Below are 13,220 nucleotides of genomic sequence, written 5' to 3' on the forward strand. Positions count from 1 at the left end.
GCTCTTACAGTTATCTCAGGGGAAAGGGTTCCCCATGATCAGTACTGAACAAACCTCATTTTCAATGGCACATTTCTTTTTTTTGAGACGGAGTCTTGTTCTGTCTCCCAGGCTGGAGTGCAGTGGCATGATCCTGGCTCACTGCACCCTCCACCTCCTAGGTTCAAGTGATTCTCCTGCCTCAGCCTCCTGAGTAGCTGGGATCACAGGCCTGCACCACCACACCCGGCTAATTTTTGTATTTTTAGTAGAGATGGGGTTTCACCATGTTAGCCAGGCTGGTCTTGAACTCCTGACCTCAAGTGATCCGCCTGCCTTGGCCTCCCAAAGTGCTGGGATTACAGGCGTGAGCCACCACGCTCGGCCAATGGCATATTTCTTCAAGTAGCTGGTGTCAGCTCAGAAAGAACACAGAGAAAATTCTGTGTTGGTGTGCAGCCGTGGGCAAAGGTTTGAGCTTCACGTAAACACTAGCTGGGCTGTGGTCCTGCAACTTAAATTCTGACTGAGCATGCCTGCGCACATCACCCTGGGCTAGGCATGTAGTCCCAGCTACTTGGGAGGCTGAGGCAAAAGGATCACTTGAGCCCCTAAGTTCACAGTCGAGCCTGGGCAACATAGCAAGACCCTGTCTCTCAAAAAGAAAAATGAAATCACCCTCCTGGATGACAGCCCCTATAAGGGGATAGGGCTGGAATTTCTGGAACACACGGAAAGTTGAGAGAAAGTAAGGGCCACCGGCTCCTACTAAGCAAAGAGAAAGCTTTCACTTCTAAGGAATCTCAAAGCAATTTGTGTAATAATTTTGCTCTTTAGGGCACAGGAAGTACATACTGCTGCAACACTTTCTACTTGGTTTTCCAGGCTGTTCTTCACCTTGGGAGGGAGACTGAACCAGAGAAGAGCACAGAAATGCCTCAGCCCCCAAACCTAGCACACGGGCCTCCTCAGAGAGTTCGCTGGTCAAACGGTGGGCTCTTGAGTAAAGGTGGGCAGAGTAAGGCCTCCCCATGCCAGGAGGAGGCGGGGTGGGGTGTCAGTGGCCCGAGCCCACATGCCCTACCCCATCTGTGCTGAAGGGACTTGAATTGCTTTGGGGTGCCACAAATGTCTGAATTGAAATGTATTTTTTTGAAGGACATTTTTGGCTGGGCATGATGGCTCACCCCTGTCATCCCAGCCCTTTGGGAGGCCGAGGCGGGCGGATCACTTGAGGTCAGGAGTTCAAGACCAGCCTGGCCAACATGGTGAAACCCTGTCTCTACTAAAAATACAAAAATTAGCCAGGCGTGGTGGCACATGCCTGTACTACCAGCTACTCTGGAGGCTGAGGCAGAAGAATCACTTGAACCCGAGAGGTGGAGGTTGCAGTGAGCCGAGATTGCATCATTGCACTCCAGCCTGGGCAACAAGAGTGAGACCCTGTCTCAAAAAAAAAGAAACTTAATATCAGCTATATTTACAAACTGTTAACACTCACCCTCCCAGTGTGTTACTGACCAAGAGATCAGCTGCACCACCTGCCCACCACCTGTCGGGATTCTGTGTTGGTGTGCAGCTGTGGGCAAAGGTTTGAGCTTCACGTAAACACTAGCTGGGCTGTGGTCCTGCAACTTAAATTCTGACTGAGCATGCCTGCGCACATGCCCTGCAACCAAGTATACTTCAAAACACATACACCTACACTCAATGCAAACCCCAGGCCAGGCCTAGCTGCTTTGGCTTGGCACACGCCCAGGCAGTGCTTATCTGTGGGGCACTAACCAGCGAGTGAATTACATGTCACTGAGGCCATCCCCAAGTGTGGCTGAGACACACATGCTAAGGGCTGGAATCCTTGTCTATTTTTTTTTTTTTTTTTTCTTCTTGAGACGGAGTCTTGCCCTGTCACCCAGGCTGAGTGCAATGGCGCCATCTTGGCTCACTGCAACCTCCGCCTCCTGGGTTCAGGCAATTCTCCTGCCTCAGTCTCTGGAGTAGCTGGGATTACAGGTGCGTGCCACCATGCCTGGCTAATTTTTTGTATCTTTAGTAAAGAAGGGGTTTCACCATGTTGGCCAGGCTGGTCTTGAACTCCTGACCTCAGACTCCCAAAGTGCTGGGATTACAGGCGTGAGCAACCATGCCCGGCCCTCCTCGTCTCACTTTAATTTATGTTGGTGATGAAGCATTCTAGCAGGAGTCAGGCATAATATGTGTGATTCAACTTTAAGCTAAAATTCCCCATTGATGGATTCAAACCTCAGCTTTAAATGAAGAGTGTTGCAAGACTGTAAGTTCAAAAGAATATCTGTTATAATTCACAGCCTCAGTACTTTGCAACTAAAACAAATTATGGAAATAAATTGGATGCTAAAGCCAATGCTAAGATTGTAACAGTTCAACATAGCCCCTGATTCCAAATTTTGAAAAGGATCTTTGTTCTAGCCAACTAACTTTAAAAGAAGACAACAATATAAACACCTTTCAAGAGAACTGAATTCCTTTTCTTTCCCGAACCACCTAGTAATGGCTAGCACGTGGTCAGCCCTAACCTCAGGCCCAACACTCTTCTAAGCCATTGACCTTCACTGCACAGTCTCTTGCAGGCCTCACAAGGACCCCAGCTCACCAGCCTCCAGCTCACAGGCAGGTTAAATGACTGACTTGGACTAAACTTTGGGAAGCAGGGGTGGGAGATAAACTCGCCTCTGCCTGCCTCCAAGTCCACCACAGTTGGAGATCCTGGCCCACATGCTGTGCTAGAATTCCAGGTGGGATTCCATTTCACTGAGTTTGGAAACCTCTGTTCCAGGGGTTCTGGGATGAGGCCTGTCACCACGAGTCCAGGAGGGTTAGGACACAGCAATCTGAAGAGCAGCACAGCAACAGGCCAGTGCCGCAGTGTGCCCCTCACTCACACAGGCGGCAACCCCTGCACTCCCACCTAAAGTGGGCTGGTAAACAAGTAGTGCTTTCTTTCCTTGTTATTAAAATCCACACCGCAGGCTGGGTGTGGTGGCTCACGCCTGTAAACCCAGCGCTTTGGGAGGCTGAGGTGGGTGGATCACTTGAGCCTAGGAGTTCGAGAACAGCCTGGGCAACATGGAGAAACCCCATCTCTACAAAAAGTAAAAAAATTAGTCAGTATGGTGGCACATGCCTGTAGTCCCAGCTACTTGGGGGGTTGAGATGGGAGGAGTGCTTGAGCCTGGAAGGTCGAGGCTGCAGTGAGCCGAGATGGTGCCACTGCACTCCAGCCTAGGCAACAGAGCAAGACCCTGTCTCAAAAAACAAACAAAATCCATACAGGAATATACTGTTATAAATCTTTGTGACCTTGGATTGGGCAATGGTTTCTCATATATGATACCAAAACACAAGTGACCAAAGAAATTGGTAAATTGAACTTAATCAAAATCTAAATCTTTTGTGCTTCAATGAAGACCATCAAGAAAACGAAAAGATGGCCGGGCACGGTGGCTCACGCCTGTAATCCCATCAATTTGGGAGGCTGAGGCAGGTGGATTACCTAAGGTCAGGAGTTCGAGACCAGCCTGGCCAACACAGTAAAACCCTGTCTCTACTAAAAATACAAATATTAGCCGGGCAGGCTGGGTGTGGTGGCCCAGGCTGTAATCCCGGCAATTTGGGAGGCCGAGACAGGTGGATCACCTAAGGTCAGAGTTCAAGACCAGCCTGGCCAACATGGTAAAACCCCGTCCCTACTAAAAATACAAAAATCAGCCAGACGTGGTTGCGTACGCCTGTAGTCCCAGCTACTTGGGAGGCTGAGACAGAAGAATTGCTTGAACCCAGGAGGCGGAGGTTGCAGTGAGCTGAGATTGTGCCACTGTACTCCAGCCTAGACGACGCAGTGAGACTGTCTCAAAAAAAATTAGCCATGCATGGTGGCAGGTGCCTGCAGTCCCAGCTACTCGGGAGGCTGAGGCACGAGAATTGCTTGAACCCCAGGGGTGGAGGTTGCAGTGAGTCGAGATCACGCCACTATACTCCAGCTTGGGCAACAGAGCAAGAATCTGTCTCAAAAAAAAAAAAAAAAAAAAAAGACAACTCACAGGATGTGAAAAAGTATTTGCGTGTTTCTAAAAGTCTAGTAGCCAGAATATATAAAGAACTCTTACAACTCAACAACAAAGATAATATGATTTTTTTTTTTTTTTTTTAGATAGTCTTACTCTGTCACCCAGGCTGGAGTGCAGTGGTGTGGTCTTGGTTCATTGCAACCTTCGCCTCTCAGGTTCAAGCCATTCTCGTGCCTCAGCCTCCCGAGGAGCTGAGATTACAGGCAGACACCACCATGCCCGGCTAATTTCTGTATTTTTAGTAGAGACAGGGTTTCTCCATGTTGGCCAGGCTGGTCTCTGGGCCTCAAGTGATCCACCCGCCTCAGCCTTCCAAAGTGCTGGGATTACAGGCATGAGCCACCTGCGCCTGGCCCAATCTGATTTTTAAAAGGACAAAGAATTGGATACTTTTCTCCAAAGAAAATATGCAAATGGCCAAATATCACATGCAAAGAGGCTCAGGCCAGGTGTGCTGGCTCACACCTGTAATCTCAGCACTTTGGGAGGCCAAGGTGCGTGAATCACTTGAGGCCAGAAGTTCGAGACCATCCTGGCCAACATGGTGAAGCCCCTTCTCTACTGAAAAAAATACAAAAATTAGCCAGGCGTGGTGGTGCATGCCTGTAGTCCCAGCTACTCGGGAGGCTGAGGCATGAAAATCGCTTGAACCCAGGAGGCAGAGGTTGCAGTGAGCTGGGATCACACGCCTGCACCCCAGCCTGTGCGACAGAGCGAGACTTTGTCTCAGAAAAAAAAAAAAAGAGGTTCAATAACATTAGTCATTAGGGAAATGCAAATTAAAACCACAATGAGATACCACTTCACACCCACCAGAACAACTAAGATTAAAAAAAAATGGACAAGAAGTGTTAAGCAAGAATGTGGGGAAATTAGAACCTATACACTGCCAATGGAAACGTCAAATGGTGCAACAACTGTGGAGAACAATTTGTTAGTTCCTCCAAAAGTCAAACATAGAGTTACCATATAACTCAGGTTCCACTTTTGGCTATATATCCAACAAAAATGAAAACATAAGTTCACACAAAAATTAACATACAAATGCTCATATCAGCATCATTCACAATGGCCAAAAATGGAAACAAATCTAACACCCATCCACTGCTAATAAATAAACATAATGTGGCATATCCAAATAATACACTATTACTCCGTCATAAAAGGACCAATGGATTCATGCTACAATATGAACAGACCTTGAAAACATAAGGCTAAATGAAAGAAGCCAGTCACAAAAGGCCACACACTGTACGATTCTATTTATATGAAATGTCCAGAACAGGCAAATCCATAAGGACAGAAAGTAGATTAGTGACTGCCAGGGGCTGGGGGAACAGAGGGATGGGAAGCTCCTGCTAACAGGTACAGGTACCTTTTTGGGCTGATGAAATGTTCTGCAATTAGTGGTGATGGTCGCTCAACTTTGTGAATATACTAAAAATTACTGACTTGTACACATTAAAAAGAGTTAATTTTATGGTATGTAAATTATATCTCAATTTTAAAAAATCCACACCATGGCCAGGCATGGTGGCTCACCCCTGTAATCCCAGCACTTTGGGAGGCTGAGGCAGGTGATCACGAGGTCAAGCATTCGAGACCAGCCTCTCCAACATGGTGAAACCCCGTGTCTACTAAAAATACAAAAAATGAGCCGGGTGTGGTGGCGGGCCATCTGTAAACCCAGCTACTCGGGAGGCTGAGGCAGGAGAATCACTTGAACCTGGGAGGTGGAGGTTGCAGTGAGCCCAGATCGTACCACTGCACTCCAGCCTGGCCAGTGAGAACGAAACTCCGTCTCAAAATATAAAAATAAAAAAATTCACACCATAGCCAAATAGGGTTCCCCGGGTCCACCCTATCCAATGTCAGCAACACAAGAGGCAGAACACATGTGGAACAATTTCAGAGAGGACACAGATGGTATAAAAGTTAAGAGAAACATTCCCTAGAGAGCTGCCAGCCTGGAGAAAAGGCTGACAAATCTTTAGGCCCCAAATGAAGATCTAATCCAGTGGTTTTCAAGTGGGGGGCAATTTTGCACACCAGTGGGACATTTGGCAATGTCTGGAGACATCTTTAGGAGACATCTTTAGTTGCCATAGCTGGGTGGGGAAGTGCTACTGGCATCCAGTGGGTAGAAGCCACAGTGCTGCTAAACAATGCATGGGACGGCTCCTTACAGAAACAAATTATCCAGTCCAAAATGTCAACAGTGCTATGGCTGATCAACTGTGGGTTTAATCCAACGATGGGTTCAATTGCTTTTTTAAATCCTAGGATTTATATAACCTAGGGACCTGTTTGATAATACTAATTCCAAATATGTCAAAACTTCTACAAGTAGCGGAGCCTGCCTCAAACCAGAACCAGACGTAGCCGGCCCCAGGCCCATCTCAGGCAAACCAGTTTCAAAAGAGCAGTCCAGGCCTTTCTACCCTCAGAGCCAGGCACACCTGAGGAAGCCAGAGACCTCCTCTCCTCAAAGGCACAGGTCTCAAGCAAGGAATTAATACCGTCAAAGGACTGCATGTCAAGTTTCATCCCTAAATGGCTAACCAAAGCTTTCTTAAAGTACAATATTTCTTTTCTGTTCTTTTTTTTTTTTTTTTTTTGAGACGGAGTCTTGCTGTCGCCCAGGCTAGAGTTCAGTGACACGATCTTGGCTCACTGCAAGCTCCACCTCCCGGGTTCACGCCATTCTCCTGCCTCAGCCTCCCGAGTAGCTAGGACTACAGGCACCCGCCACCATGCCTGGCTAATTTTTTGTATTTTTAGTAGAGACGGGGTTTCACCGTGTTAGCCAGGATGGTCTTGATCTCCTGACCTCGTGATCCACCCGCCTGGGCCTCCCAAAGTGCTGGGATTACAGGCGTGAGCCACTGCGCCCGGCCTTTAAAGTACATTATTTCTTAAAATACTAACCAGTAAAGTTTATCTGAAAGACTTGCATAAGGAATGCAAATTTTTTCTCACATAAGAAAGTGTAAAAATATGTTTACAAAAGGGTATGTTGCTAACCCTATACTTGCTGGCATATGCTAAATAAAATCCAAAGCATATACACAGGTCCCATCTGTGAATGCTATCTACTTTTCCACCTGTCCCTGCCAAGCTCAGTGGCCCAAGGTTAGCACTGCCACCAAATTTCTAGGCTCTTTAGTGATCCAAGAAAGGTTCAACTGTCTTACTCTGAAAAGCCTTTAAATAAGTTTTTTTTTTTTTTTTTTTTGAGACGGAGTCTCACTCTGTGGCCCAGGCTGAAGTGCGGTGGCATGACCTCGGCTCACTGCAACCTCCCCTTCCCAGGTTCAAGCGACTCTCATGCCTCTCTCCTGAGTAGCTGGGACTACAGGCATGTGCCACCACGCGCAGCTAATTTTTGTATTTTTAGTAGCGACGGGGTTTTACTATGTTGGCCAGGCTGGTCTCGAACTCCAGGCCTCAAGTGATCTGCCTGTCTGGGCCTTCCCAAAGTGCTGGGATTACAGGCGTGAGCCACTGTACCTGGCCAAGAAAATTGTATTTTAAATACAGCTGGGCTTTTAGGACCATAACCCACAGGTTACTTCAAGGTGAGCCTGAAAAGGGAGTGGATTCTTCCCTGTCTTCATCATATAAAAGGAAAACAAGTAAATATAAATTATCTGAAAATCTATCACTCAAAGAAAACTACTCTTAGCATTTTGGTATACGTAAACCTTCTAGAATTTTCCTCGACAAATATGTCCATATCAACTTGTTTTTTGTAAAAATGAGACCATAGTCAGCCAGGTGCAGTGGCTCACACCTAAAGTCCAAGCACTTTGAGAGCCAGAGGTGGGAGGATTGCTTGAGTTCGAATTTGAGGCCAACCTGAGCAATATTGCAAGACCCCATCTCTACAAAAAAATTTTAAAAATTAGCTGGGCATGGTGGCATGCACCTGTAGTTCCAGCTACTTGGGAAGTTGAGGCAGGAAGATCCCTTGAGCCCAGGAGTTTGAGGTTGCAGTGACCCATGATCAGGCCACTGTACTCCAGCCTGGGCAATGCAGTGAGACCCTGTCTCAAAAAAAAAAAAAAAAAAAAAAAAAAAAAAATAGTACAGCCATACAGTTGGATACTGCTTAAGAAAGTTGCATTTTTTTTGAGACAGTGTCTGCTGGGAAGACTGGTGTGCTGCTGGGATAATGATGGTGGAGCTGCAGATTTGTTTTTTGTTTATTTTCCCAAAGAGCTGGGATCATAGGCATGAGCCACTGTGCTCAGCCTGGCTGTACCCTTTGATTTTTTTTTTTTTTTTTTTTTTTGAGATGAAGTCTCTCACTCTGTTGCTCAGGCTGGAGTGCAGTGGCATGATTTTGACTCACTGCAACCTCTGCCTCTTGGGTTCAAGCGATTCTCCTGCCTCAGCCTCCCAAATAGCTGGGATTACAGGCATCTGCCACCATACCCAGCTAATTTTTGTATTTTTAGTAGAGACAGGGTTTCACCGTGTTAGCCAGGATGGTCTCGAACTCCTGACCTCAAGTGATCTGCCCACCTCGGCCTCTCAAAGTGCTGGGATTACAGGCATGAGCCACTGCGCCTGGCCTGATTTTTTTTTTTTTAACCTCTTCTACTAGACTTTAGGGCTGTCCTTACTATTTTGTTACAATCCTGGAATGACTACCTTTGTTCATATATCCTTTTTGCAGTTGCCTGATTTTTCCTTAGAAGAAATTCTCGTAAATAGAACTGCTATTTAATATTGTGGTTTTGGCCAGGTGCGGTGGCACACGCCTGTAATCCCAGCACTTTGGGAGGCTGAGGCAGGCAGATCACTTGAGGTCAGGAGTTCCAGACCAGTCTGGCCAACATGATGAAACCCCATCTCTACTAAAAATACAAAAATTAGCTGGGTGTGGTGGTGCAAGTCTGTAGTCCCAGCTACTCGGGAGGCTGAGGCAGGAGAACTGCTTGAACCTAAGAGGCGGAGGTTGTAGTGAGCCGACATCGCGCCACTGCACTCCAGCCCAGGTGACAGAGCAAGACTCAGTCTCAAGAAAACAAATATTGTGGTTTCACGCTGCCTAAGTGCCCTTCTTAAAGTCTGACAACACATTCTGTCACCAGCAACCTATGAGAGTTGTTCCTCTGTCCAGGACGGAGTACAGCGCTGTTCTTTGACACACTCTCCCATCACAGGAAGGTGTCTACCCTCAACCTTAGCACCCTGGCAGCGCGGACCCTGATGACACGCCCCAAGATGGTGATATTCCACCATCACAGACTAATCCCTTAATTAGTTTTGAGCTATGAACCAACAACTCAACAATAGTTTATCCCAGGTGTCAGCTGTTTCTAATCCAGCCTCATCCATCTGGATGGAAACCTAGCTTAAACACCCACAGGCCATTTTTGCTAAACAAAATGCCTTGTGGTGGAGGAAAGCATCTCTGCGGCCACACTTAGTCTAACTTAAGGCAAATCTGTCAACTAACACGCTTCTGGCCACAACACATTCCTAACCAGGGTGACATTCCTCCATCTTCTAACCTAGGGTCAAATCCCAGTCCACCTCAAAGCTGAGGTCTCCCCTGGTTTGCTGCCTCAAGTTTGGCAGTTGTGGGTTTGCAGGCACAGGTGAAAACCCGATGAGGAACTTACATAGAAGTGAAAATGCAAGAAGTGGGCCAGCACTCTGGGGGTCACGCCAGGGAAGGCAGCCAGGAGTTTCTGGAGGTAGACCTCCAGATCCTTCTCCCTCTTCTCCACCAAGCTTCTTGAGTTTTTCCCAATTATCTTTTTAGGCGGAAGCAGATTTTTATCAATCTTTCTCTCTGCAACGAGCTGTAAAAAAACATAAGCACATCAACCACAGACTAAGAGGCTCTGTGCCTATGTGAGGCCAAGGCAAGAAGCTTGAGGGCAGGCGCTTGTCAGCACTTGCACAGCCCCTCCCTGCAGTAGTACCAAAATCAGTGACCAAACTAGTGCACCTGGGATTTGGCCTCTTTGAATCCAATTAGCATTAGAAATACCAGTACAATTCCAGACAAGGAATTCCATCTGGAGACTTTAGAGACATTCAGAAAAGTAACACCTTTTGCCCCTAAAATTGCCATCTTTTCCAAGCCAGAGTAAAAACCAATCAGGGCAGCGGTGTGTCTTTAAAACAGTTACGCTGCAAATGACCCAGAGAAAGAAAGCATCTCCAAAAGCAAAGAAAAGATGGAATCACAGCCAGATATTAAAGTACAGGCTTTGGAATAGCTATAGCTAGGTCGAACAAGTTCCAACCTGTCCCCTTCCCAGGAAACTGTCTGAGCATCTCATATCCAAGCTAGGACTGGAAATATTAAAACTGAAATTCAAATATGCTCCTTGAAGAGTGGCTCATGCTAGAGCTGAAGGCTAGCATTTACATGCTATATTAATGAACGCAGTTATATTAACAAAGTGGTTTATTAAAGAACTATAGACATGGAACCTGTTTTGCCCTAAAACTAATATGTGGCACAATGGAAACTTGGCCTACAGGCCACCCAGCCCTGAGATACGTGCTCCCAGCTCTTAACAGTTACCTTTTCATGCAGGTCATGGAAGTCGCTGTAGCGGTGCTTTACTGTCCACTCATGGCTGCCATCAGTGACCTGGATGATGTAAACCTAAAATGGGAAACCAATAGCCCTTGTGGCAAGGGAGCCCAGCAACAAGGAGTCTCCTCCCCCAACAGCAAAAGCTGCAATTATCTTTCCCAATTATCTCCTATCAGTCTTTCTCTCTGCAACTCAGACCCACCCCAAGGCCAAAGTCAGGCTGCCCTTGCCCACCAGCCTCTGCACCTGACCCTTGCTGACCAGCAGGGCCCCTGTCAGCTTCCTCCATGGCCCAAGCACTAGGGCTGGGAGGCACATGAGACAAGCCTGTGGCTACATCCATCAGTAAGGAATGAAAAAGGTGATTACCACAACAAGTCACCTCTTTAGTTTTTTACCTCCTGCCTCTAGGTAACTCAAAACCCAACCGGAGCTGCAGGCAAGGCCATTTCTTCCAAGGGAGGCAGAGCAGGGCCAGTTCTAGTCTGAGCATCTCTGTTGTACTTCTTTCCAGGTGCCCTGACTACCTCCTGGAAGCAAGTCATTTTCCAACCCTTTCAACTGGTTCATGGCTGTGATTTCTGCTACTGAGCCAGGAGTCAAGGCACAAGCAGCCGATGTGGGGAGGGAGTGGTAGCAACTAAGCTCTATCAGGAGGCAATATGGCCTAGAGGTTAAGGAAGGCCTGGGTTAAAAACCTGGTTCTGCCATTTCCTGGCTGCAGCTTATGTGTCACTTATATAAGTAACTTGGAGCCTAAGTTCTCTCTGAGCCTTAGTTCCTCCATCTTAGAATCAAGGACCAAGTAAGGCAATGCATGTAAAATGCTTTGTACATGGGCCTGACCCATGGCAAGTGTTCAAAAGGTAGGTGTGTTAATAATATCGAACTCGGCACACCCGGAGACAGAGGATGGTAGGGTCCAATCTAGATCACCACCTCCCCCGACATACATGCAGAGGAGGGGCGCAGTCCAGAATAGGGAGAGCTTTTTGAAGATGGCCCTCTGGCTGAATGGGCCCACAGCTGATGGCCAGCCAGCCATCAGCTCAGAGACCTCACCCACCTCCTGCACCTAGTTTCCCTCTCCTCCCTGCAGCATGGAGCTGAAACCTCCTCCAGCCCTGAGGAGCAGCCATTTCTCCAGGCCGGCCTGTTGCTTCAAGATCCACCCCTCTCCTCTTCCCATCCTGCCTGTTTCCTTCCCCTTGCCTTCAGGAAAGGAGAAAAGAGCCAGAAGAATGGCCCTCAGAGGGAGAGGTTAGGATGAGGGCCAGGGAGGGGGGGTGCAGGCAGGGCCAAGGCCCCCACCCACTCCCTACCCTGCGGGAACAAAGGGGAGGAGGCAGGGAGGTGCTCAATGCCTAGTCGAGGGCCGGTTTTTGCCAGGCAGCCCGCCAGGCTCACAGGCCTGGCATCCAACCCCGTCAGAGTCGGGAACTACCCCCCATTTGTTCTCTGTCTCCCCCATAGCTTAGAAGTGTGTGTGGGCAGCTCGTTGCCCCATCTCGCTCCCACAGCCCAAAGTCACGAAGATTCCTAAGGTTTATAGGGCCTGCGCTTCAGCACTGAGACCACCCCCATTTCTCCATAGATGGGCTCCACCCCTCCTCCGTTCTTGTCTCCGCCCGACCCCCAAGGCATCTGTTCCCCAGGTCTCTCCTGCACTTCTCAGAGACAATCTCAACCACCACCGCAGGCTCCCCAAATCAGGGTCCTGACGCCTTCTCTTTCTTCAAGGCCTGCGGAGCCTGACCCTTTTCCCTGATTCCATCCATCAGAGACCCTCTCCCCATCGCCCTCCTCCTGGACCCCAGTAACGGTCTCCCAGGCCGGGGCCCCTCCCGTCCTAGAGGATCTAGAGGGGTTCCGCCTCATCTAGACACCTCCCTCCTCCCCAGGCCCCCTTTATCCCCAGATGCCGCCCCCAACCAGAGCCTCCCTTTCTGATCGCGTACCCTTTTCCAAACCGCCTCCCCGGGCCCGGAGCAACCATTCTCCCGGACCTGCGGGGCCCAGATCCCTTTCCTAGATCCCCCGTCCCAGCCCCCTCCTCACAATCGCAGACCCTTCTACCCGCTCCTCGGGGCTGCAGATCCCGGACCCCTCCCCAAGCCCCCGAGTCGGACTCCCGGTTCCAGCCACCACCCCCGCTTCGGGTGCCCGCGCCCCCAACACACCGTATAAGTGTCCACAAGCTCCGAGCCCACAACGCGCGCTTCCTTGGCCGGCTCGGCTTCCCGCTCGGGCCCGAAGGTGCGCGCGGTCGCCATGTTCGGGTCTCCGCCGCCACAGCAGCCCGGCGCAGACTGGCAGCAGTAGGGGGCGGGGTCAACGTCCCACCGCCCCGCAGCCCCCGCCGCTCCTCGCCCCCGCCGAGCGCTGCGCCGCCATCTTTGCCCCGCCTTCTTCCTGCGCCCTCGCCCCGCCCCTCGCGCGTGATTGACAGGGGCCACTCTGGGCGCGCGTGCGCGATGCTGGCTTGCGTAATCTATCTGCGTGGCGCCGCCGGCGGTACCCTGCGCAGCCTGCTAGAAACTGAGACCCCGGGTGGTGACAGCTCTGGGCAT

At 49.2% G+C, this 13,220-nt stretch overlaps 1 protein-coding gene across 2 annotated transcripts in view; it reads right to left on the reverse strand.

Moving 5' to 3' along the window:
* Positions 1-13,066, reverse strand: part of NISCH (nischarin) — a 37,785-nt gene extending 24,719 nt beyond the window's left edge. For both annotated transcript variants that reach the window (XM_054479779.1, XM_054479780.2), the window contains exons 1-3: positions 12,831-13,066; positions 10,636-10,719; positions 9,719-9,901 (exon numbers count right to left, since the gene is read on the reverse strand). In XM_054479779.1, coding sequence (XP_054335754.1) covers positions 9,719-9,901; positions 10,636-10,719; positions 12,831-12,923 — 360 coding nt within the window. In that variant the 5' untranslated portion in view covers positions 12,924-13,066. The remainder of the gene's footprint in view (positions 1-9,718; positions 9,902-10,635; positions 10,720-12,830) is intronic.
* Positions 13,067-13,220: the final 154 nt, after the last annotated feature.

The sequence above is a fragment of the Pongo pygmaeus genome, chromosome 2, assembly GCF_028885625.2.
Source record: "Pongo pygmaeus isolate AG05252 chromosome 2, NHGRI_mPonPyg2-v2.0_pri, whole genome shotgun sequence".
NCBI lineage: Eukaryota > Metazoa > Chordata > Mammalia > Primates > Hominidae > Pongo > Pongo pygmaeus.